Raw genomic sequence first — 27067 nt, forward strand, 5'->3', positions numbered from 1 at the left:
TTGTTTTACTTTGGCCGGGTGGCTGAATCGAGTCACAGACAGAAAGACATACAGACAGACCAAAATTTCTGGGTTTAAGTAGCCCAAGAAAGAATATCGTCTTTAAAAGCAATCGCGCTGTATTTACAGGCGTTCCGAAAAAAAAAGAAACAGAAAATAACAGGAAAATGGAAATCGGCCGCAAAATTCACAAACGCTTTCACAAACACTGGAACAGACACAAACAAACAAACACAAATTCACAAACACTGGAAGAACTAGCAGGCTAGTAAAACAGCAAAGCAAAATATAAAAAGAAACAAAAAACAAAAAACACTTTCTGAAAAAAACTTCTCCATTTCACACCGCAACGTAGGGCTGACACGGACAGTTCAAAACTAGAACTAAACATAAACAAGAAAACACTTTTTGCTTGGCAATGCAGCGTTGATAGTATACCAGCGGACGGTTCAGAAATATACAAACAACATTTGCAACATTAAAAACGCTTTTTACACAGAAAACCACTTTTGACAGTGACATAGCGAAAAGGAACAAACCATCGATTGCACTCAATACAACAAAAACAGAAATAGAGAACAGCCACGATTAGCTTTTGTTACGGCTGCAAATAAGCACTCGTAAATCCATTTTCTTCACAGTATTCCAATTTATATTTGAATTTATGCAAAGGTTTAACATCTACGGAGTTTTATGTCTCAACATTTCTTGTCCGTAGTTTGTTTTAAACGAGGGAATGTTCCAAACACCACGGCTGCGTGTTGCGTGTACCTCGGGTCGTTTCTGTAAAGCGGCTAAACTGTGAAAGAAATTACTTGAGCTTTTTATTGCCATTTTATAGCTCATGCACAAACGGTAGGCATAAATATTATTTCGCATTTTCGAAATAACAAATGCGAAGGATAATCATACGAGACGTTTGCTACGTTTCTTAGCATTTTTTTCTGTAAGACATGTAATTTGTGTAGATTGACAGTCCCCGTATGTCCCCAAATTAAGCAGCAGTAATTTAGGTGCGAAGCAAACAGGGAGTTATAAATAAGAAGCTTCACTCGAGTAGGGAGGATCTGTTTGTTAACGAAAGTAAGGCCAGTAATGCGAGATAACTTCGATGTGACATGCTCTACGTGCTCCTTCCATTTATTTCATGCTCTCTGAGAAAATTACACCCAGTGTTTTAAATGATCTGACTATTTCTATGTTCGCGCCACATAGCTTAAAATTCATAACGCGGTTAAGTTGCGTATTCTTAGTGCGAAACACAATAGCTTTAGTTTTATTAGTATTTATTTTCAGTCCATTGAAATCTGCCCAATTTCCTAGTTCTACAAGACTTTTATTTGTTTTCAATTCTAGTTCATTTGCCGATGAAGCGGAAAATAGCAAAGTGGTGTCACCTACATAAATGACAAATTTTGCTTGGTTATCACTCTGTGGGATATTGTTAACAAAAATATTAAATAAAAACGGGCCTAATATGCTGCCTTGTGGCTCACCTGATAGGATATGTTTCACGGCGGACGTGTGCTCATTTGTCTGAACGAACTGCATTCGGCTGCTTAAATAGGATTTTAGAAGCATCAAAGGCGTTCCCCGGGAGCCGTAGTAGTCTAGCTTTTTCAGTAAGAGTGAGTGATCCAGATAGTCGAAAGCTTTGGTAAAATCCACGTATATACCAACAGCCAACTTTCTTTCTTCAAAAGCGTTCAAAATAAATCCTTTTTGCTGTAAGAGTGCAAGCTCTGTTGAGCGGTGCTTCCTGAAACCGAATTGAGCGTCGGTCAGCAACTCCAGCTTCTCGCAGAAATGAGACATTCTAGATAAAATTACCTTTTCCAGTCCTTTTGAAAATACAGGCAGTATTGACACTGGCCTGTAGTTTCCGATATCATTCCTGTCGCCTTTTTTGAACAAAACACTGACCCTGGCGAGTTGCATATGTTGCGGGAAAACACCTTGGGATAGGCAAAGGTTAAATATATGTGTTAGGATTGGTAGTATAAGATCTAACACAAACTTTACGTGTTTTACTTTAATTCCATAGGCATCGCAGCTTACGCTGTTGTTGAATTCTAGACAAACTGATTTCACCTCGTTATCAGCTACCGGGCGCAAAAAAATGTATCATGACTCCTGAATTTAAAAGTATTCAGTGCATTGCTACTAATACCTCCTTTTACTAAATTAACAAAATATTCATTGAAAGCGTTGGCCAGACAACCACCTGACAGCTCGTTTCCATCTTTATTATTCTTTGTTACCGAATTGAAATTTGGAGCACGGTTTAAAACTGCGTTCAGTTTTTTCCATGTAACATCCGTCCTTTTTGAAGTAGCGTTAAAGTATTCGCAAAAGTAATTGTTTCTTGCGGTTTTCAGTTCTTTCGTGACTTTGTTACGGCAAGACTTGTACATCTTAAACTCTTTGGGATCGCGAGATTTAATAAACTTTTATACAGTTTATCTTTCGTTTCAATTTTATTAAGAAGCTCATGGGTGATCCAGGGTTTCCGGATCTTACCAGATTGCAGAATGGTTTTGAATGGAAAACACTCCTTGTACAGAGCTAAAAAGTATCAAAGAATGAATTGTAGGCGCGTTCCGCGTCCCCTATATTAAACACATGTCGCCAGTCACAAGTACGCACCTTATCTCGAAAAGCGCACAGATTAGTATCCGTTACTGCTTTATACAATATTGGTGGCACAGTCTGTTTCTGTTTTAAACTGGTTTTATAAAGGCATAAGTAGATGCCATTGTGATCACTTATGTCGCTGATAATTACACCCGATTTTAGTTTTGTTGTATTCACATTTGTAACGAACAAGTCAAGTAAGGTAGCGGTTGTGCCGGTTTCACGTGTAGGAGCCACAGTTACGTTTCTGCATCCAAGCGACTGTATAAGTTGTTCGAACTCATTTTCATTGGAGCATCAGCAAGCATATTGTAATTAAAATCACCCGCTAAAACAACATCACATTTCATTTCGTTTGCATAGGCTAGCAAGGATTCGACAAAAATGTAAAAATTACGCAGGTTGCCATCAGGAACCCGATACACGACGCAAATGATAATGTGATTTGATACTAGGTTTAGGACTTCGTAGTCTTGATTCTGCGATAGTATTTCGCACGAGATATGTTTCCGCACCATCAATGATACACCTCCCCCGAGGCCACTAGATCTATTCTGTATGAAATTGTCGTGCGTTGGCGAACTAAACACATTGGTACTGTCCAGGTACCAAGTTTCAGTTAACAAGATTATATCAAATACTACTTGAAATTCATTGAAGAGCACTTCAAGTTCTGCGTTTTTATTTTTAGCCGATCGGGTGTTGAAGTGAAAGAAAGTTAATGAATGTGCTAGTTCATTCCGACGAGCATTTTGAAAATCCCTTGGCAGTATGCATTCACTGTCCATTTTACTGGAAATCACTGCCAAAGAGAGAGAGAGAGAGAATAAGTAAAGGAAAGGCAGGAAGACGCATGCGCGAAGTCTTAGGCTAGCGAATCTAGATCCCGTTCATTGCGTACAATGGCATTCCCCTAGCATTCCCCGTTGTGGGTACGTGCCAAAATCTTTGAGGACATCATCATCATCAGCACCACCATCGCGTTTTGCAACGGCTTCCCGGCGAGGCTGCGTAGTCATTAAACGCGTCTTTCAAGTCTCCCGTGTCCGATTCTTGCACAGGTATGAACCATTCATGTAGTCCTCAAACACACCTTTCCCACCAAAGGCCGTGACGCAGTCGTTGGGTGAACTTTTGAACTTGTTCTTTCCCATCAATCTGAGCACTCCATGGGACCGTGGCACCTCGTCGGCAGGCGCTCATGTTCTGCCAGAACCCGTACAGCCCCCCATTAACGCCTTGATCTTCAACAAAGCGGCGCGTATCTGTTGTCTCAAATGACAGTTCGCTCAGTTGAAGGCCGCTAGCGCGGATCATTTGAGCGGACGGAGCCACACCGGGTGAAGTGAACTAGCGAGCGGACTCCTGCTCAAAGCTCTAGTACCAAGAACTGGCCTGTCACTCGCTTAGGGCACGAGTTGAGTAGCCACCCGTCGTCCGCCACTCAGCGTGTCATAGATGGTAGAGGGAGAGCTCTGGCTTATTTGAACGCTGCGCGGTTACAAGGCTAGGGTGGCTGCCATTTTATGTCGCGCAGCGACGTCGTAGGCTCTGGTCACCAGGTAGGTTTGAATCTCCTTGTTTATATGGATCTCCCACTGCTTACTGTATGCGATGGGGGGAAACAGTCTTAATGCATACCCCGAATTAGGCCACGAAAGCGCCACTAGCCTTGCAGTTTGCTGAAGGGTGAATGAAAGGGTAGGTGTGGTTTAGTTTGCGTGGCTATCTGAAAGGTGCTGGTTTGGTGAAGTAACCACACCTGCTTTGTGACGGTGTGAGCAGCACGTTGGCTCAGGGGAGTTCTCTATGGTATCGGTATTGCAGGGTTATTTGTTGATATTAATTCATTCTGCTTCTGGCCCCATAAAGGAGAACGAGCTTGCCCCACTCCGACAGTCAGCCCTCAAGCCACCGAGAGCTGGGAGATGTATAGCACGTCAAGGCTGACAATACAAGAATAAAAAAGTCTGTTCTCGCAGGAAGCAGGTGCTCTTTATGCGGCATTCCTTATCTATGTTTGGTACTCAATACGTTACCCTCTTTGTACCCGCTAACGCGGGGTCATCGTAATTGCTGACTTGTCCCTTTTGTCCAACACAGGCACAGGCACTATGTAGAGATCAGCTTGAAAATATCCATCCGGCACAGGGCTACAATTCTTGGCCGCATGTTCTGTATGTATTATTTTCCCCTTCTGAAAAAGGTACAGCGCAGGCGATGAACACAGTCCGAAATAAAGGCGGCCAGCCGACCGTGTACCAACATGCGTTGCTCTGAAAGAAGTTGGGGTGAAAGCAATCCTGAAATCAAATACGGGGGAAGAATCTGTGGCAAAAGCGGCACCTCGTCCGGGTGAAAAATAGCCAGACTGGCCTATCTGGCGCTGGCCTCGTATGCTATAGCTGGAATGTTTGAGCTCCTGCGGTTACGCGGATGGCGTTCATATACTGCGTGCGCCTCGGCTAGTGATTATTACGATTCCAAGCCGTGCTGGTAGGCTTATCTGGCTCATTTTGCAGCCCAAAACATGGCAGAAGCGCGGCATACCGATTGATGAAATACCCAGAATGCCCATCCGATGGTAATGTCGGATGCCAAGCACCTTGTTTCACAGAACCTAAACCGAAACTGGTTTGAATTCTAATCTCGTGCATCGTCCAATCACGTAGCACCCTGTATTTACGTCACTGCTGTTGGTCCAGCCGCGGCAAACCACGCTTTGTAGTTTTTTCTTTTATGATTTATAAAATAATGGCGCCTTATCGCCCAGATAAACGATAAAAAGGGTGTTTATTTCATTCAGTCTACGCAGTGCAAGAAAAAACAGGAGCTTGACAAACTACCTTCAGTGTGCCTCGAAAGGGGCACTGAAGGCAAAACTGAAGTTGGTTAAAATAGACAAATTGACATCTGCAAAAAGAAATGTACCAGTACCTGGGTCAGTATCTTCAAAATATTCACGTAAGTAATAAAACAAAGAAGTTATCAGCTGCCCAGCAGACAGGACGTCTAAGGCGAGTCAAGAGTCACGTGACTAACAACAGAACTAGAAGAACGCACACCAGTTCTAAAAAAAACCATAAAATCTGTATTTGCTTGCTCACTTTAATAGGTCATGAGGTGGCCAACGTAAGGCTACCCTGTGAACCGAAGTTCACCTGCTAGCGTTTACACAATCGTACCGCCGTAAAGCTTGGCGGTTCACACGCGACTCCCAACCCGCCGTGCCCAACCAACGTCGCACGTGACTCAGGGATCTGGCCATAAAAGGCATCATGGAGTCGCGAAAAACAATAAACAGGTTTATTGCAGCGAATATCGTTGCGGCGCAAACAAAACAGCGGCCACAGCAGGATGGATAGTACGAGCCTACTGCGGGGTTCTCACAAGGGAAGACAATGGGTTTGGCTTACCGAGCGAAGGTCGCAGGGGAAGGCAGTGGTTTCTTGTTCGGAGCAGCGGGCAGATAATGTCTGCACTCAAGGAGCTTGTACGGTCGAGAGACCTTGACCACGCTTCCAACCTCCGACCTCGGCTCTTGCCAAGGACCAGCTACGAGCGCGTCCTCTGAGGCGCCGCGGAGGAAACGGGAACCGAGACCCGAAACGGGGTGCTTCAGAAAACCCTTTTTCCAAGTCCGTAGTTCATGGCCGGGCCTTAGGCAGGAGGGAGTCAGTGATCGTGTCACTGAAATTGTGCTTTTTATGTTTGTTCTACGAGGAGCAGTGGCACGGACCCATGGCGAAATCGGGAGACATGCTTGTGAGAAGCTACCTCCGTGCACTGCGGGCAGCACATGCATTTCAAGATGGGTTTGTGCTTCAGTTTCTGTTTTAGCTGATAAGTTGGGGATTTTCGTTGGCGGCGGCGTACGTGCGTGAAGTGGGTGATGTGTTAGTGCCCGGTAGTCAGCACTTGTGTTCGAAGATGCGTTTGTGTGCGTGTTCCTTTTATTTCAACAGATCAGTTGGTGCGTGCTTGCAGTGCACATAGGTGATGCGCTGGGTCAACTGTTTTGAACGTTTTTTCTTTGAAGGTTGCGCTGTGATGTGCCGCTGCTATGACGTGGGTTTCTGCGTCTCCCCATTTCCGCTCGTGACATTAGTGCTTCCAAACTGGTTATGCGCTAAGGAATTGCTTCAATTTTTTTAAACTCCCGTGCGAAGTGATGCGAAACTTTCTCTAGCAGTGCGCAATTATGATTACTACCCTCTTCCGACGTCGTTCATAAATGCATACCCAAAAGAAAATGTGTGCTAGCACCATCTACTTTATCGTTAAATTTCCGGCTAAGCTAAGCTGTCCTCCGCTGGCTGGTATGGTGTTCGCTGGGAACAGCAGGGACTGCATTTTACTAGCTAAAAAGAGACGCGGACGAAAAAGAAGTACACAGGACACTGGCTAGACTACAACTGAAATTATACTTAGCGTCCGTGAAACAAAGAAAGATAACATATCGCCACGCTCTTCCCCTACACAACCCCACACACGGCGGCCTATGTCTCGCACATGCGCCCTCGTAGGTAGCATATCTCCTTATCTGTAAGAGTGATTGAAGGAGTGCTCACACAACTCCTTTCCTGTAGATATAAAACGCCTCGTTAATCCCGCGTCTAGTTTGGTCACGTCCAGATTCTAAAACACGTGTTTTATCGAACGCCGGCGTACAATCAGGGCACCACTTGCAATGATCGGCCAGATCGCCTCGCGCCGCAGGTGGTGAAACTGCTGCACGGTGCTCTCTCAGCCTATTTAAACACCACCCCGTCTGTCCCACGTAGCATTTGCCACAGGACAGCGAAATGCGGTAGATGACACCTCCTTTGCATGTGACAAAACTGGTGCCATGTTATAAGGTGCAAGCTTAGCGTGGCTTCTCGCTTACTGCGGGACACATCCGCATCAGCTTGCCAGGCGCTGTGGCCAGCACTTCCACGCCGCATTTTCCCCCACTTTTTTAAAGACGATAGTCTTTCTTGGGCTACTAAAACCCAGGAATTTTGGTCTGTCTGTATGTCTGTCTGTCTGTCTGTCCGTCTGTCTGTCTGTGACTCGATTCAGCCACCCGGCCAAAGTAAAACAATGCCTGCGCAATAGTCTTACATGGTCATAGCTAAATGTGCCCGTCTATGTCCGGTGTAATGTTAATACTTGTCAATATTGTTGAAGAACAACAAGACATTACGCATATATAAGACAACAAATTAATACAGACGTGATATTTGCAGCGTTCCATTATAAAAAAATTGTACATGTTTGATTTTGACGAGAATAAATACTTCATCAACTGAAGAAAAAGATATCACTCCGCCGTCGCCTGCTGTCGCCCGCGCCATATAGCTTCTGGCGGCGTTTGAAGAAATCAAGTGGCAAGAGTTACGAAAGGTTCCACTAGATAGGTTCCACGTTCTGCTTAGAACGCACGTGGACCAGGGAAACGCGGTTCTATAAACGTTAAAGTAGGGCGCCTCGATTCACACGCGTCTTCGCCGTACGGCAGCGTTGGCATCGAGACACCCGGTTTGGAGGAGTGAACGCGGGAAATTTAAAATGATTTAAGCAAACCTTTGGCGTCTTTACCTTGGGAGGAGCGCGACGCAACAGGAACAACATGAGAGGTAAGCGGGAAAGCGAAGGGAGACATTTACTTGCAAAAGTCGATGAAGAACGACATTTGCAACGAAAGTAGCAGATACGCGGCCAATTTTTTAAGCGGTACGTCGGCTAAGTAAAATTTCAGTTGTAGTCCAGCGAGTGTCCTGTGTGCTTCTTCTTCGTCCGCCTCTCTTTTCGATAGTAAAATTCAGTCAGCACAACTAGCCGAACTTTCTGCCGTAACAGCAGCGAATGTAACCATAAACGAGCTCGTACCAGCTCATATTTACTTTTCGGTACAGACCACAATTGAAATCTGTCATATTCACTTCACCGATCCGTGGAATATTGCAGTATAATAAGGACAATTTCATAGCCCTTAGACAGCTTTGTTTGCATGCTGCTCGTAATTTTCTTTATTTTTGAAGCAATCAGTAACCTAAGAGTTACGTACAAGTACAATGTCGTGGATGTTCAGTTAATCTTCAAAATTAACACAATCAGCGGCTCTCTTTTATTAGAAATAGCCTAGTGGTCAGCAACATAGAGACTGCAGTGCACAAAGAAAAATATTAGGGGAAGCAGCAATGTGTACTCTGCATTCATGTGGATACAGCACTGACCGGTTACACACATTAACTAAAACAAATTATGTGCATTTTCGAAGTGTCACTTTCAGCAATGTCGAATGTGTGTACCATACCTCAAATAATCATGATGGCAGAGGTTAGATACCTTTAGAACGCATGACGCATTTGAAACAAGGGTTCATTTAACTCCGTTTTGAATAGCATTGTGCCTTACTATGATGGGATAAAAGTGGGCGGAACGAGGCATTTATTTATTGACAGAACCACCAGGTTATGTGAAATATAGGGAGCCTAGACATACGTAAACAAAATGAGTTGACAAATAATTTAGGAAATTTAAAGTGCGATAGTGCTATTGACATTAAAAACAACTACAGGCAGTCCTGAACCATATTTAATTAGAAAAGGGTGGGAGGGAGTGTGTGCACATACAGTGTGGGTGTTGATATGCAGGCTTTGAACAAAAGAAACGAGCTGGCTCATTAACGCAGCATTTCATGCGAAGTATAACGAAAAATAATGTTTCAGTATTCTTGGATCCCCACTTGTGTCAACCGTGATGCACCTGTGATGCCAGCGCTTACAACTTTCCAGTCCCCCCGCACGGGGCACCTTGAGTGCTCATGGTGACGGTGAGCAGCGACACCGCGGACCCCGAGCTCCCATACATAAGCTGTGTCGAACCGTAGTGAGGTGCTGAAAGGTGAAGTGTAGAAGCCGCAAACGGTGGCCGTCGGAGCCTTGGGCAAGCTCCGGCCGATGGGCTCCCTTCTTGTTCACCAGGCAGGGAGCTCCGGGACCTCTGTAACCATCAGGATAACATCATGGAAGAAAGTACCCCATCCACGTTCGGATCGCCTTAGCACACATCACGATCGTGCCTTGCCACTCTTCTGGTCGCGTCTTCTGTAAACAGCGTGCTCAAATTACTCGCGTACGCGCCTTCGAAGTTTCTACTTCGAAGGCGCATTTCTTGCATCAGCTTGGTGCGCCGAGCCATCGCGACGCATGTTGGTCGCGCAATCGGGAGGCCCCGTGGTAGCTGGAAAGCAGCTAACTTTCATTTCGAGAGAGAGAGAGAGAGAGCATTTTTTTATCGAATCGCTAGACGTTACCATTAGGAGAACTTTGTGGCTGCTTTGGCCCTAACCACTGTTTTCGCGTTAGGTGACGCCGGCAGCCACTACGCTGGTGATGCGCTCCTTCATCTTCGCAGGACGTCGCTGTTGGTGATGGCTGGGTCGCCGCCCTCACCCGTGACCAGATGGTGGTGCTCTACACCCTGGGAGGGGCGCAGTACTTCGCACTGAAAACGGTCGGGGATGGAGATCGCCTCGCGGGCCATGCCGACAGGCTGTCGGTGTTTTCGACCCTGACAGATGCCGGTAAGACCAACGCCTTACGAAAGCAGCTCGGCATTGAGCCAGGCACCTGGTAAGCGAAGCATCACAGCGTGCGCCAAAGCACTTAACGCTAATTGTAACACGGCGCAGCACTCATCAGTGAATGGATTAACTTCTTCACGGACACAAATTCTGGCCCCGTTCACTGGAGTGGCACCTTCTCCTACCTCAGGGAAACCCTATGCATGAACCCTTTTATTTAATTGCAATGTGCAGCGTTTTCTTTGCGACAGCTGTACTTTTATTTTAGTTTATTTAATGATACTCTTAGCCCCAGTGAGGCCGTTGCGGGGTGGATTTACTCAGGACAGCAAAAGAAATAACGCTAACAAATCTTCTCAGCCCGATACAGAGACGCATTGTCCAATACAAAACCAAGACCAAATTTGGGCACAGATACGATTTGTACGCAGTGGCCAAGCTATAAGACAATGAAGAAAAGCAACACGTGTTCAACAACAACGTCTCATTGGCCAAGCAACATCCCCGCATACAAGCGCCGCAGCAAGGGTTCTGCGATGGATTGCGCAGGAACTACACCAAGAAATATGTGTACAGCGTGTTCGTAAGACAAGCACAAGGAAATGCAAGAAGGCGGGAACAAAAACGTGACAGCAGCTATCAGTCCCTTAGAAATAAAGAATTACGAAGCAAAGACGACTCAAACCGATCAACTGTGACTGCGGCAATTGCACCCCGTGGAAGTGCATTCTAGTCTTCTATTGTTCTCGGTAGAAACAAATATTTAAAAGTGTCTACCCTTGCAATAATTGCGACAAACTGGCCCGCGTGGCTACGTCTGATGGTGCGAGTCTTCCTCGGTTTTAAATACGAACTACTGTTTAAGTTTAGGGAATTACTTTTTAGCATAAAAAGAAACCTCAACCTAGCTATTTTTCCTGGGTCTGAAAGGCGATGTAGGTTAAGATGGGTTAGCATGTCACTAACCGAATCCGTGCGTCTAAATCTGGACAGAATAAACCTAGCTGATCGCCTTTGTATTTTTTCTATCTCATCGATCTCGTGTCTCCTAAAACGGATCCCATATAATACTCGCATATTCTAGCGGTGGCCGCACAAGCGTCAAATATGCCGTAAGCTTTGCTTTGGTTCATGCCAGTTTAAATTGCTTCTGAAAAACCAGAGCCTCTTTTCTGCAACGCTGCATAAGTGATTAATGTGAATTTTTCAACCAAGGTCTTCAGACATGGTGAAAACCAAGTATTTAAAATGCGTTACCCACGCATGCCCGTCTAATCAGTAAGAAAACGTCAACACATTTTTACGTTTTTTGGGACTGTCATATACGAGGTTTCGCAATAGTTAACGTTCATTTTTCATTCATTGCACCAGTCGCCCATATTATCCAGTGCAGCGTTTAAAGCGAGTTGATCTTCAACATGAGTTATTCTTGATTATACAAGGCATTCGTCTGGGAACAGGCGAAGCCTAATATTAGGTGAAACTGTTTCTGCAATGTCGTTGATGTAGCACCAGAAGAGCACCGGGCCGAGCATGGAGCTCTGGGGGACACCACAAGTCACACTTAAATTACGGGATTCCACACCATTAATCTCAACAAATTGTGTCCTGTTAGATAGGCAGGATTTAAGTCACACATCAACTTCTTAATTACGCCGAGGCGTACCAGTTTCTCTATCAGCTGTGCGTTTGGAACCCTATCAAAGGCCTTTGACATGTCAAGGAAAAGTGCATCAATTTGACCCTTTTCACGTAGAGATTGTCTAAATCGTGGGTGGTTTTTACTAGCTGAGTAAGGATTGACAAATTCTGCCGAAAACCACGTTGGTTACGGACCAGAATATTCGAATCCTCACGGTACCTGTACAGGAATTTCGATACGACATGTTCCAGTATTTTACAGCATATGCATGTAGTTGAGATTGGTCTGTAATGGTCGACGCTGCATTTTGCCCCAGACTCATAAACAGGGACTACCTTGGCAGTTAACCAGTCATTAGGTAATGCATTTTGCTCTAGTGACGCTTTGAAAACAAGCGATAGGTACTTCGCAAACTGTTCTGAGTAACGCTTCAAGAATTCACTCAGTATGCAATTGGGGCCAATAGATTTTTTTTGTATCCATCTCCAGAAGAATCGAGAGGATGCCTTCCTTAGAAATAACAACGTCTGGCACGGATGAAGCTCTCCTCCAGCAGAACCTCTCCGCCAGGAGAATGACCCCTCCCCTCCTCCTCCTCCTTGTCCTCCCGTTAAACGAAGGCAGTCTCTGATGCCCCATCCGCCCTCGAGGCCGTTCACCAACAGGACACCGCAATGAGAGACCAGATCACCCAAGTCGAGATCAAATGTACACAAGCCCTTGCGACGCAACAGGCTGAACACATCTGCCTCCACCAGACCCTCCTCGCCAATATAGGCACCATTGAAGGCAATCTTGAGTCATGGCGCACGGAAATGCAGTCAAACGTCCGCGCACTGCTCGCTGCCGTAAACGCTCTTACACCCTCCCGCACTCCTCTCCCGGATTCCGATGCACTCACCGAAGAAATGTAAAACGAATACTCTCCGGGTCTGGCAGTGGAACTGTAGGGGTTATCATAACTAGCGATGCGCCTTACAAACCTTCGCACCGGCCCAAGAAACTCCCCCCACCCCCCTTGTAATCACCCTTCAAGAAGCAGCTACAAAGGTCTCGCTTGCCGGCTACAAAGCCCCAGAAGGAACGCGCAATTTAAGCAATGCCGTTTTGGTGCATCGCAACGTATCGGCAGAGCGTATACAATTTGACAGCATCACGATCCCTCACGATTTAGTGGTGGTAAACCCTCCGCAACGTGGTGACATTAAACTGTACAAACTAAGCCTTTATAGCTCTCCCAGATCAGTCAACCACTCATTCGACCAATTACTCTCCCTAGCGAAACGTGAGGCCGGTCCCTACGGACTCCTTGTCACGGGGGAATTCAATGCGCCTCATACCGCCTGGGGGTATCACCACAGCACCCGCAAAGGACAGCGTCTCTGGGATCATATACAGGCACTCCGCTTTGTGATTTAATCGGACCCGCAGACCCCAGGGCGTGTGGGTAAGAGCGTTTAGAAGGACTCCTCCCCGGACCTCACCCGCACGTTAAACGCTCCTCAGACAGCCTGGGCCAACCTGACCCACACAATAGGCAGTGATCATTTCATCCATCAAACCACACTGTCAATAAGCAAATACTCTCAATCTCGTCTCCGCAGGACCCACTTACCCAACTGTAACAAATTCCGAGAATTGCGCCGTGGTCATGACGACCCAGAAATCTCACCGATAGGTCTCTAGACCTGGGTCCAGAAAATGGTAGCTGATGTCCGACAAACTAGTACTCCCCTTTATTCATGCATACCTCCGCAAACGGTCGACCCACACCTACAACATCATTGCGCAGCGTACGGCGGCATGCAGCGCCGATGGCGGAAGCAAAAACATAATTGGAAACCTCGGCTTGGGGTAGCTCGTCTCGAAGCGGAAATTCTCATAAACTCGGCTGAGGTTAACGGTAACCGAGGGTTTGAGATCTGTGACGCATTGAAGGCACCCTAGGCATGAAACGCACTTGGTCCCTCTTAAGGCACCTTCTAGATCCGACGGGCTCTAAGACGAAACGACGCAACCGCCTCACAGTTATATTACAGAAATTCTCGGGGGATAACGAACAACTCCTGCGCACATTGAGCACGCAGTACATTCCCACCGGTCCGTCGATTCCACTCGCGTCATACCGCGGCTCGTCTAACAAAAAACTGGATGCACCCATCCTGGAAGCAGAAGTGAGTAGCGCCTTGCAACTGATTCGGCCGGGATCCGCACCCGGTGCAGTTGGCGTGATAAACAAACTTCTTAGAAACCTGGACGACCCTTCTATCACGGCCCTAACTGCTTACTTTAATTATTACTAGACTCAAGGCACCCTTCCCTCAGTATGGAAACATGCCTCCATACTTTAATTCCTAAGCCAGGCAAACCTCTTACCATCGAACACCTTCGCCCCATATATCTCACTTTGTTTATGGGCAAGGTTCAAGGACATGTAATCCTTAACTGAGTAACCGCTCACATCACGAGCACAGAGGCCTTTCCTCCCACAGTTATAGGGTTTATACCTAAACTGTCCACCAAGGATGTCCCCCTGCAGCTACACCAAGAGAATTCCCCAACCACCTAAACGCGACGCAGCGGCAATCATTGCGATAGATTTGACAAAAGCATTCGACAGTCTCTCCCATAATGCAATCCTAAGAGGCCTAGAGTCTATCCACCCAGGAGAGCGCACCTACAACTACGTACGTGATTTTCTCACCGCACGCGCCGCCGCACTCCAGGTAGGCGAGCTCCGTTCTGATCGCATCCGAATTCCTTCCGTAGGTACACCCCAGCAGGGCCGTACCCAGAGGGGGGGTTTGGGGGTTCGAACCTCTCCCGAAATCTTTTCCAGACAGCACGTACGCAATACTTACTGTTGCTTTCAGCAAAACTACCCCTTTCCCAAAATTCATAACCCCCCCCCCCCCCCCGAAAAAAAATTCTGGGTACGGCCCTGCGACCCCAGGGTTCAGTATTGTCTCCTGTTTTGTTTAATTGGGCAATCCTGAACATCCCGAAAAAGTTAGATTCGGTACCTTGCCTCCGATACAGTCTATATGCCGACAACATTGCGATGTGGGTACCTGGAGATAGCGATGCTCAGATAGAAACCATTCTTCAACAGGGTGCCCATATCGTGGAGACAGAGGCGCAACTCGCTGGGTTATACTGTTCTCCAGAAAAATCTGCCCTTCTCATTCTCCCTGCCCGGTCTTGCCGTGATTCGCCCAACATACAGGTTTCCCTCGGCAACCTAATTGTCACGTGAACGGATGGTGGGGTGGTCTTAACCAGCTCGGAGCAATGGACACGGGGAGGCCGTTGGTGAGTTTGACATAACACACATTTAATGTACACACAGAAAAACCCTCACGCAAAGCACTCAATGATTAAACTACACACCCGATAAACAACCAAAGCTCAAACTAAATATCCCAAATACAGTTCAAAGCAAAACACCAAACGATTCTACCGTAAAATCCTACACCATTATCTCAGATACACTCATTCTATCACCTTCCAGGTTATCTGTATACACCTACAACTATGTCCCTATAATGGAGTGGCCTACCCCGGTCGTCGGCGCTGACGTGTCGCACCCTTGCGTGGCCGCGACTCGGTGGTAGCCGTCGTCGTCTCGCTTCGTCGGTGCCGGCGTGCGATGCGCGCGGTCACTTCTTGGACGGCGTGGGCTCCGCGCGTCCTCACGTCTTTCCTCTGTGGCTACCCCCTGGTAGCCGCTCTCGCTGGAGGTCCTTGATGCCGGCGTTCGATGCGCGCGGTCATCCCTTCGGCGGCGCGCTTCCTCGGTGGCTACCCCCTGGTAGCCGCTGCCGCTGGAGGTCTGAGGTAGGCTTGGCACGAACGTCGCCTTTCGGGGCCGTCGAGACGAACGTCGACGGAGCGTGGACGCTGGCCGCTGGTGCCCGACCGATGCCGCTGGGGCCACGAAGACACAGGTTCGTGGTGCACCGAGGATGACGGTGCCGATGCGCAGTCGGCCCGCTCCCGCCCAGGCTCAGGTGGCGTGGTCGATGGCCTGGCCGCGTCCCCCTGGGTCGTTCGTTGAAGCGCACGTGCTCCGGCCGCCTCCTGGTTGTCTTCTGTTTCTTGCCTCCCCCGCTCTCTTCGTGCGCCCCGCTTTTATATCCTCCGGGCTCTCCCGTGGCGCACTCCCATTGGCTTCTCGCCTCTGCTATGTCCTTATATGGCCATCTCGCCACTTGTCCCCTGCGTGGCCTCCCCTGATTGGCCGAACAGTGTGCTGTCACCTTTTCCCAGGATTCCTTGGTGCGTCGGCGCTGGCGCTTGCTGATTGGCGTGTTCATGGCGCGCACTTCAAAATTCTCGTTTTTTGTTCTTCCCTTCTATTTTTCCGGGGGTTTTGATGCATCCCTCTTAGGGGGTGCCCTTGATACATGACACTAATCATACCAGAGGTGCAAACCCTAAAGGTGCTAGGCCTAATTATACAGCGCAATCGAGGTTACGCTAAATTCCTCTCCTTACGTAACCCTCAAGTCAATCAAACAATTGGCCCTATTCAACGAATCGCTAGCCGTCACCACGGGCTCAAGGAGAGAGAACAAATACGTCTAGTTCATGCTTTCATCATCAGTCGGATCACGTGCTCTCTCCCCTACCTTAAGCTTACCACCGCCGACATAGACAAAATTGACTTCCTTATCCGAAAGGCATACAAGGCAGCATTACAAATTCCCCTCCACTCGTCCACTGCCAGACTCGCCTGTTCGGGAGTATACAATACTGCCCACGAGCTACTAAAGGCCGATTGTATTGATCGGTTACGCCGCCTCTCTACCACTTACACAGGGCGGCATATTCTTCACTCACCGCTTACGAATTGGCATCCCGGCAGTGGTAGAGAACGAAGCTTCGTTGCCTCGAGACATCCGAGACTGCCTTTGCATACGTCCACTCCAGCGCGCAACATCACGCGCAACATCACGCGGAGCGCAGGTGCCAGCGCTCCCGTGCCCTTACCAATAAATACCCCATCTCACCCACCACCATGTATGCAGACCCCGCAGAGCACCGACACGCGGAAGGATTTGCTCTCGCAGTGGTCACTCACCCCAACTCTTCCCCGGTCACTTCCCTCACCGTGCGGACATCTTACTCCGCAACGGCGGAAGAGGCTGCAGTAGCTCTTGCCCTTATCACTAGTCTGCAAAAACCCATTATAATCACTCATTCGAACACAACCGTTCAAAAGTTCATTCGCGGTAGCATTTCGACTACGGCACTGAAAATAATCTTCCAAAATCCCTCTACTCAACCAGTCGACATCGTCGGGACCCCGGCCCACACTGGGGGTGGGAGGCAACAAGGCGGCCCACAAAGCAGCACGATAACTCACCAGCCGTGCTGGGCTCGCTCCTGCTCCCTACCACGGTGCTCGGTCGACCCGCCATCGACTGCTCTCGTACCAAGAAGTCACGGAGCATTATCGCCTCTCCCGCCGCCGGTATCCCCCTGCACACACATCCTTTACCAACGATCAGGAGCGCCTATGGCGACTCCTTCAGACCAACTCCCTCGCCAGTAGGTCCCTCCTCCACAAGATCTAGCCCTCTGGTTTCCTTCACCCAACTGTCCCCTCTGTGACTCCCTAGACACAGTACCCACGCCATGTGGGCTTGTCCTCTTAACCCATTTCCCTCATCTTTAGCGTCAAGCAGTGGGAGGACGTGCTGTGCAGCTCGAAACCACGTGTACACAACATGGTGAATCGTAACCTCAAGCTATACTTGGGGTCAGAAATCATAGAAGTTGTGCAGGAGGTGAAGACATTGGGAGTGATTTTTCATCAACACATGAACTGGGATACACAAGTCGATCATGTGGCTAAACGATTGTCAAAGGCCTGTGGAATCCTGTATGAATTTCGGCAGGTTCGTCCATCCAAGTTTAAATTGTTACTTTACAACTCTAGGTTTGCGCCTCACATAAATTAGCTGTAACCAGGTACCGGGAAACACATCTCAAGGCAACATTAACAAGCTCGTTGAATTACAAAAGAAGTCCATCCGCCACATTGCAAACGCTTCTTTGACGCGGACTCTGCGGAGTTGTTCGAAACGCTGAACATGCTTCCCCTGAACACAGTTTTCAGCTGAATCTAATTATGAAATATAAGCACAGTTTAGAATATAAAAATGAACTCTTCTTAAAATTATGTAATCTCAGGACACCTCATGAATACCAATATAATGTTAGTAACAGGTTTAATACATTTTTCTCGCACAAACCATGCTTTCAATACACTAGAGCACTGCATGCCCACTTCCTTAGGGCACCTTCACATCCAGGGAATTCATTTGTGCAATATTACAGAAATGAGTTAAAACGACATCTTATCCTGAATAATATGTAACTACCAGCGTGTTTTAGTTCCATTTTAAATGTCGCACAGATATCATGTTTATGTTTTGTCTCCTGTTCAATATTCATGACTTTAATTACCCCATTTATGTTAGTGGAAGAATTTCGTTGATAGCTTGTTGTTATTATGTGTATATTTAGTGCGAAATGTTTATTTCCACGTTCCCAGTATGTCCACCCTCTCTGTACATTTGAAATGTGAAATATGTGATATTGTTCTATAATACGGGTGCTCATCTACATCTTTAACATGAATTTATTCCTTGTGTTTCATGAATGTATATGACTATGTAACGCGTTGCTCACGTGTATTTTATGCTCATTTTATTGTTTGGTTGTTTTCCCCGGTGCCAAGAAATCGGCAGGGACCCCGTCAACCTACTTTGCTCTAGCTTTTCTTCCTGTCCGAAATTTTTCTACTTTGTTGTATAAGAAAAATGTGAATAAATAAAGTTGAAGCTGAAATTGTAGTTGAAATTAACAGGGTTTCACGAGATGGCGCGCAAGCACTGGAATGAATTTTGAAGTGGTTGACCTCAACCGGCCAGTGCACCGTGCGGGCCGGGGCCGGGCGTTTGTTAGGGGCGGAGTACATTTCACTGAGGGCGTAGCGGAGCCGGTGGGGAGGCGACTAGCTGCGCGGGCGGTAGCTTTTTTAGGGGGGCCAAGGGCATCCCGGAAGCTGGACTAAATAACAGGCACAGTGAAAATGCGGCAGGGACAAGCGATTGCGATCGAAGTCGAATGTACAGCGCAAAGGAAAGTACCAAGGTTAGCACACAGGGCGCACAAAAGCTTAGAAAGGGGCATGAGGTAGCAATGCAGGCGAGCGAGGAGGCAAGCGACGTCCCCCCGGTGACTGACTCTTATCCCAAACATCGGAAAAGAATTTACCGAAAGAAAAAGGGTGAGGTGACTAAGATTAGCTACGGTGGCAGATCACGGGAAAAATGGTTAGAGGTTCGCGGTCAACTAGAAAAATTAAAAACTGAAGTATATGCCTTTACAGAAACTTTTCTTCGAGATTTAAAAGAACCCCCAGCAATGCATGAATATATATGTCAAGGCTGTAACAGAACGGTAGGTACTAGAAGGATGGGAGTGGTCGGCTTGCTTATTCAACAGGGAGCCAATTGGGACAGAGTAAACGAAAACTGCGAAGAACATATGTGGGTTAAGGGCACGATAGCGGGAAGAGAAACGCTGTTGGGAGTTGCCTATCTGTGGTCAGGTGATGACAGGGAGGTTATAGAAAAAATGAAAAACTGGTAGGATGCATTAAGCGGGACCTCGATCAGTTAAGACAATCGGGAGAAGTGATTCTAGTGGGAGACATGAATGCCCACATTGAGGACCTGGACGGATGCACAGACCGCAACGGCCAACTCCTACTAGATATGTGTGAAGAACATAATCTTATTGTTGTAAACATAGAGAATAAATGTGTGGGACAAATTACTTGGGAACGAGGGGAAAAGCAGTCCAGTATAGACTACAGCCTCCTTTCAGAAGGAGTGTATGAAAGGTTGACTCTAATGGAAATAGATGAAATAGGTGCCCACAGCTTAGGAAGTGACCATTAAACGGATAACATTGACTTTTGGAAAAATAGAAGGTCAAAACCAGAAAACGGTGGTACACGACTTGAAATTAAACGATCAGCAAATGGCTAATATTGCGAAAAGCCTGGAGACGGAAATCGAGAGACAACCTGCGAAAGATTGGGAATACAGTGAACTGATTGGTGCTTTCAAGAAAAGATAAGGAACGCGAAAGAACGCAACTACTGGAAAGGAAAAAGAAAACCTAGAAGCTGGTGGAACAAGGAAATCAAGGAAGCTATAACGCAAAGGCAGCAAGCCTCGAGAGAGCACAGGGAGGCCAAGCGAGTGGGAATGCAAACAGAGGAAATAACTTTGAGGTGGAATTGGTATCGCCTTAAGAAGCTGGAAGTACAAAAACTTGTACAGCAAAAACTTAAACGAGAAAGTGAGCGATGGGTCTCGAATATACGGGCAAAGGATAAAGGCGCGCCGAGAAAGTTTTGGAATCATGTAAAGCAACTAAGGAAAAAGACCGCAGAAGTACAGCGTCATGTCATAAACGGCGAAGGCCAGGTACTAAAAGGGGAAGAAGCGGTATTTCACATACGCTCAATGATACAAGAGAAGTTCAGAAGAACGGAGAGAGGGCTACAGCATTCAGGGAGTGGGGCAAGCGAAGTGCGTACAGATAGAGAGCTAAAGTTGGAGAATCTAAACTGGAAAAAAGCCGAAGAAAATTTTCCAGCAAATACGGCAACCTATTCCTATTCGGCTGGTGAACCTACTGGGTCCAAAAAGCAAGGCACAAATGATTCGAGCAATCGAAAAAGTGATAAAAACTAAGCAAGTACCGGACAATTGGCGTAAGAGCAGGATGAAGATGATATATAAAGGTAAAGGAGACAGGGCTGATGCCAATTCGTACAGGCCTATTGCAGTTACCTCAGCGGCATACAGGCTGGCAATGCAAGCTATAAAAGCGGAACTACAGGCGTGGATAGAGGGGAACAGCGTACTGGGAGAACTACAAAATGATTTCAGACGAGACAGACGCTTAGATGACAATTTATTTGTCCTAACCCAATGCATAGAGGTGTCAATGGTTCAGGATGGACCACTATGGATAGCATTTCTCGATATAAAGGGAGCCTAGGACAACGTAGATAGAGAAATTCTATGGAGCATACTTGTGTGGGAGGGACTAGGCCAGGACTTTATACAGCTGTTGCAGGTAATTTACAATGAGAGCGAGGTGCAAATTACCTGGGAGGACCAAAAGTGCACGGAACCGGTATTCACTAATAGAAATATAATGCAGGGTTTTCATCTGTCGCCATTGCTCTTCATGCGGTACATGGCTAGACTAGAAAGAAAGCTTGAAGGCAGTAAAATAGGTTTCAATCTATGTTATAGCCGCAAAGGACAGGAAGTGGAACAACATATCCCAGGACTGATATATGCAGATGACATAGTACTACTAGCAGATAGCAAACAGTGTCTGCAACAGCTCACAGATATCTGCGGGGAAGAAGCCACTGAACTGGGGTTAGAGTTTATCACAGCAAAGTCGGCAGTTCTAGTTTTTAATGACAATGACCGTAACAAATCGGTATTCGTTCAAAAAGCAACGATACCGTGGGTAATGGAATACAAATATCTGGGCATATGGTTAAACGAAGGTCAGGCGTATCTAAAAACTCATGAGGAGCATTTAAGAATGAAAGGCAGAAGAAACGCCTCTATCATGAAGCACAGAACACTGTGGGGATATAACAGATATGAAGTAGTGAGAGGTATCTGGAAGGGAGTAATGGTACCAGCACTCACCTTTTCAAACGCAGTCATCATCATCATCATCACCAGCCTATCTACGCCCACTGCAGGGCAAAGGCCTCTCCCATTATTCTCCAATTACCTCGGTCCTGTGCCAACTGTGACCAATTTATCCCCGCAAACGTTTTGGTCTCATCTGCCCATCTAACTTTCTGCCACCCCCTGCAACGCTTGCCTTCTCTAGGGATCCACTCTGCTACCCTTAATGACAAGCGGTTATCTTGCCTTCTCATTACATGCCCTGCCCACGTTCATTTCTTCTTCTTAATTTCTACTAATATGTCTTTAACACCAGTTTGCTCCCTGACCCACTACGCTCTCTTCTTGTCCCTTAATGTTACACCTATCATTTTCCGCTCCATTGCCCGCTGAGTCGTTCTCAATTTAAGTTGAACCCTCTTAGTGAGCCAAGTTTCTGCCCCGTAGGTGAGTACCGGTAAGATGCAGCTGTCATACACTTTCTTCTTCAGCGACAATGGTAGGCTGTCTAGTCCGGCGTGGTCTAGTGGCTAGGATACCTAGCTCTCAAACGCAGTAGTGTGTGTCAAATCAGAGATTCAATCAGGGCTAGAAGTAAATCAGAGGGCCATGGGTCGATTGGCATTAGGAGCACACAGCAAAACAACAAATGAGGCTGTGCAGGGAGATATGGGATGGGCATCCTTCGAAGTGAGAGAAGCACAGAGCAAAATATGTTTTGAAGAACGACTTAGAAGTCTGGATGATCAGAGATGGGCGTCCAAAGTGTTACGTTATCTTTACATGAAAAGCGTGGACACACAATGAAGGAAAAGAACAAGAAGGCTCAGGACAAAGTATATGAAACCTGGAAGTGCAGGGTAAAGAGAAACAACGACCTGGAAAAAGAGAATGGATGCGAAGACGTCCTTAGATATCTACAGAATCGGGAAGCAGGAGATCACAAGGGAAAAATTATTCGATAATACCAAAGGGAGTGCATTGCTTTTTGAAGCCCGAGCGGGTTGCTTGCAGACAAAAACGCTTATCCGGTACAGGAAGAACTATGCGCAGGCTGCGGAAATCAGCCAGAAACCATGCGACATATTGTAACGGAGTGCAAAATTATCCGTCCAGTCCTCAGTGATGGAGCCATCCAGCTTCCGGAAGCCCTTGGCTTTAAGGTTAGCGGAAAAGTGAACTGGACAGCAGTAGAGGTTAGTAAAAGAAGGTTAGAATGTTGGTGGGAAAAGAGCAGAGAACAATCTGGGAAGACATGCGAACAAAGAAGTCAGACTAGCACAAAAATTTCGTAAAAGTATTTTCTTTTTATTTTGACATTATTTTTTTATTTATTTTGTTTGTATTTTTTGGCGAGGTGATTGTGGAGTGGCGTTGCGACTAAGGCCGCTGTGCAACGCCACCCCGTTACAAAGGGGAAGCCACTAAGCATCATCAACATCATCATCATCATCACCGGGGAAATTGACTTAATTAGAGAAAACCTCCATCTTGCTATCTAGGAAGGATCTACACAGAAAGGAAACGGCTTGACAGGTGGGCAGGTGAGAAAACAGAACATTTTGCGCCGGGGATGGCAGAAGACCGTCGTCTTTTGACGATATTTGCAGTGAAGTAGGCAGATACGCGGCCCGTTTTTTGGGACTGGAAGGGTGGCCACGTGGAGTTTTAACTGAATGTTTAATGTCATGGCATTACTGTAACCCTTTTTACACATTTCAGTAAATCCTTCCCAGGTCCTGCTCGCCAACGTATCAGTGCAATGGGACGGGTAATGCACTATCAACAAGGTGATGGTACAGCCTCTTCCGCCACACAATACCGAAGTACTCGATTGTGAAACGGGGGTGAAAAGACCTGGTGCTCTTTACCATTTCACGAAAATAACCTTTGGTTGCTCCCTTTCCCCTAAAAAAACACAAACAAAACAAAAGCTAGGATAGATTTTTAGATGGCCTCGACTGATATGCAGTGAGCACAAACAGTTCTTCGCAGCGCAAAGTAACAATAAACGCAAAACAAATTCACTACAAAAATAGTGAATCGCACCGATTTACTTCGCCCCGACTTCCGCTTAGTGGAAATCAGTGCGAAGCAAAGCTGATTGCGTGCCTTTCCATATTGGGCTCACACAACGTACTTTTCGAAGTGTTGCTGTGCTGCGACAAACGAGACAGGCTTCTCTCGCAAGGCCGCCAGGCGTTTTTGTGATAGTCGCTAGTGGTTGTTGTGCGCTCCGATACGCGTCGGTTGAATTGCCCGTGAGGCACCCTACTTGTGTTCGAATTGACAGACTTATTTATACATACGCTTCAAGGAGCTTGGCCCTACCAAATCGAATACATTGTCCATGAACTCTAATTACTGAAGTTTGAATAACCGAGCTTTCAGTGTAATCATAGGACTACCGCCATTGCCAAACATGTGCATGAAAATTCTCGCAGGATTGAATGAGACAGTGCTGCCATGCTAGCCAGATAGAGGAAGAGAGAGAGTGACATTTATTGCAGGGTGAGCAGGAGAATGTTGTTAGGGCCTCCACCTAGAAAGAGGCGTCCTTAGTCCAAAATTCCTTTGTGCTGGCTGTCAGTTAGGGTCCCTTATACCAGTCTGCGCTGGTCGAAGAGCTCAGAGTTGGTCAGCTGCTCCACCCACTGCACGTAGGTAGGCTTGGGATTTGGGGTAAGGTTATGGGTTCGTTGGTACTTTTATTCCACCTTGTATAAGGTGCTAGCGACAGGGAAGAGGTTACAGGTGAATGGGTATTGGGCGGTGTACATGTAATGTAATATGGGTATTCGTAATATGGGTAATTAGTAATGTAATATGTGTATTCAAATTACTTTGCATATTCTGGTATGTGGTTCCTTCATCGCGTGTTGTAAATGGGGTGGTGGCAAGCGCCGGGGGTCGTTTTACTGCAAAGAAGTATGTGTATCACCCCCCTCCCCAGTTTGTATTCCGGTGAAGCAGATGTACTCGGCGCCACTCCGGGGCTCCTCCTTGCCTCCGCCGACCCCTCTTTACAGCGAATATCACAATGATTATTCCCCCCGCAAACACTGATACCTCTTTCACAAGTTGCGCCGTTGGCCGACAGCGGCCGTAGCGCCGTTATCAGACGATTGTAGAGAACATTAGCGCGAATGGGTGACAGGCGCCTGAAAGCCGCCGCCACCGCCGCCGCTGAGAATGTCGCCGCGGCCGTTGCTTCTTCAAATTCCACCTCGCCCACTAGCTGCGCGCCCCGGCTGGTTGAAAGACACTTGCCCCGTTGGAACGCTGGCGTGAGCACATTATTCTTCTTCAGCTTGAACGCATTCCGAGCAACGTTAGAGAGTTTTGGCTGACCGTTTTCCATGGTCATTCCGGTACCGGCGGCTCGCTCAGCGCGACCGGAGCGCGACCGGAGCACACCGTCAGAATGGGCAGCTAAAATTCGGTAATGTCGTGTGGGCGGCCCTCGTTGACCAGCTGGTCATGGTTCTTATGGGGGAAGAGAGAGAGAGAGAAAGAGAGGTTTAATGATACTGACGAGGTTTCTCCAGCAAAGGGCCTGACATGCTACGTCATGTGAAAAATAAAACGAGTGAGAAAGGGCAAAACAAGAAAAGAAAAAGAAAAGCAAGAAGGAAAGATGGAAAGACAGACGTAAAAATAATGAAAAGAAAATGGTATGATGAGAATTGGATTCGCAACCAAGTTCAGTAGTTCGGTAGAAAAAGAAGTGTTGAAGTATACTCGGGAAATGTTCGCTTCAAGTTGAACAGAGTTCTGAGACGGCGGAGTAGCCCTACGGAAACGCGGCTCATTCAGCGTTACCATAGCAGCCATGCTGAACACACACACGCGAACTGTTTACTTTGACATTCCACAGAGGTTGAGAGTTGAAAGATGAGGATCACGGTTCTATCTCGCACGTATCATTGATGTTCAGCACTGTTACAGAGTGTTGACTAGACCTGAACTACGGAGGAAGCTGAGAAAGGCGTTCGTCGCACGTGTGGCCATTTTAGCACATGACCAGGGGCCAAGCACATCATGCAACGTAAGACATGATGTGCGTAGTTTGCCCAAAGTCACTGTCAAGGAGAGTCTGGGCGTATCATATCGTTGGCACCCACAGATGACATGGTGGATGTGTTCTGGACATTGGCAATCTTCGCACAAGCGTGAGCTGGTCTGCTGAAGCTTAAAACTGAAAAGGCGTGTGTAGGCGACGTTCAGAAGTATGCGGTGTGGTACAGTTGCGTTGTGCTTGTTGAGACCAGACGGTAACTTGAACCCCGCACGGGGCACCTTGAGTAATCTTGGGGACGGTGAGTGGCGACACCGCGTACCCCGAGACCCCATACTTAAGCTGTTACCTACCTTGGAGAGAAGTTTAAAGGTAAAGGGTTAGAAGCCGTGAACGGTGGCCGTCGGAGCCCTGGTCAAGCTCCGGCCGATGGGCTTCCTGTCTGTCTATCAGGCTGGGAGCTCCGCGACCTCTTTGACCATCAGAGTAACGTCAAATAAGAAAGAACCCCAGTTCCATGCTTTATACTATGTCGCATGGTATTTTCGAAACCCTCTTTTCCAAATGATCGGGCCGCAAAAAGGGCCCGCACCGATGTAATATTCAAACCTCTGCCCAACATGAAATTTAACACCCCGGACAACTTTCCTCCCTTCTTAGTGATACAATCTAAGAACAAGGAATCTCCAGTTACCTGCAAGTCGGTCTTCTTAATTGCCAAGTTCATTGAGAGTGTAGTTGGCGCGAACTACAAGGCAAAGAAGCTGACATCGGGGGACGTGCTTGTAGAACTATCTACTAAAAAACAATCTGATAGTCTCTTGAACCAGACCGACTTACTTTTCCTTGAAATAGCTGTAACGCCACACCGGAGCCTTAACACCTCGCAGGACGTCATTTCCGAGATGGACCTCTTCAGTGAGAGTGAGTCTGACCTCCTCGAGGGCATGCGTGACCAGGGCGTTACTGCGGTAAGAAGAATAATGATCAGACGCGATGGCAAAGAAGTAAGAACGAAACATGTGATCCTAACTTTTGACCGAAGTGTCCTACCGGAGTCTGTCACTGCAGGCTCCGTTCATTGCAACGTACGACCTTACATATCCAACCTACGCCGCTGCTTCAAGTGCCAGCGGTATGGGCACAGTGCTACCACCTGCCGCGGAAAACTGACATCCGCCAAATGCGCACGACATCATGACCCTTCAGAGAACTGTGCTTCTAACGTATTGAAATGTGCCAACTGTGAACAACCCCACGCTACATACTCCCGGTCATGTGCTAAATTCAGAACCGAGGAAGAAATCATAAACATCAAGGTCACCCAGAACATCACCTATCAAGAAGCACGACAGAAACACTTAATGTTTTCGCAAAGGTATGCCGATGCAGTTCGCCGGGGGGCGGAGCGGCGTCTTGTCACGGCGGCCACCCAGTACTGCTAAGAAGAC

At 47.1% G+C, this 27067-nt stretch overlaps 1 protein-coding gene across 2 annotated transcripts in view; it reads left to right on the forward strand.

Annotated features, from left to right (window-relative positions):
- The window catches only part of LOC144176064 (WD repeat and HMG-box DNA-binding protein 1-like), a 387207-nt gene that overhangs the window by 114101 nt on the left and 246039 nt on the right, over positions 1 to 27067 (forward strand). For both annotated transcript variants that reach the window (XM_077705189.1, XM_077705190.1), the window contains exon 4: positions 10039 to 10207. In XM_077705189.1, coding sequence (XP_077561315.1) covers positions 10039 to 10207 — 169 coding nt within the window. The remainder of the gene's footprint in view (positions 1 to 10038; positions 10208 to 27067) is intronic.

This window comes from Haemaphysalis longicornis, unplaced genomic scaffold (assembly GCF_048455015.1).
Source record: "Haemaphysalis longicornis isolate Haplotype H1 unplaced genomic scaffold, Haemaphysalis longicornis Haplotype H1 scaffold_3, whole genome shotgun sequence".
Lineage (NCBI taxonomy): Eukaryota > Metazoa > Arthropoda > Arachnida > Ixodida > Ixodidae > Haemaphysalis > Haemaphysalis longicornis.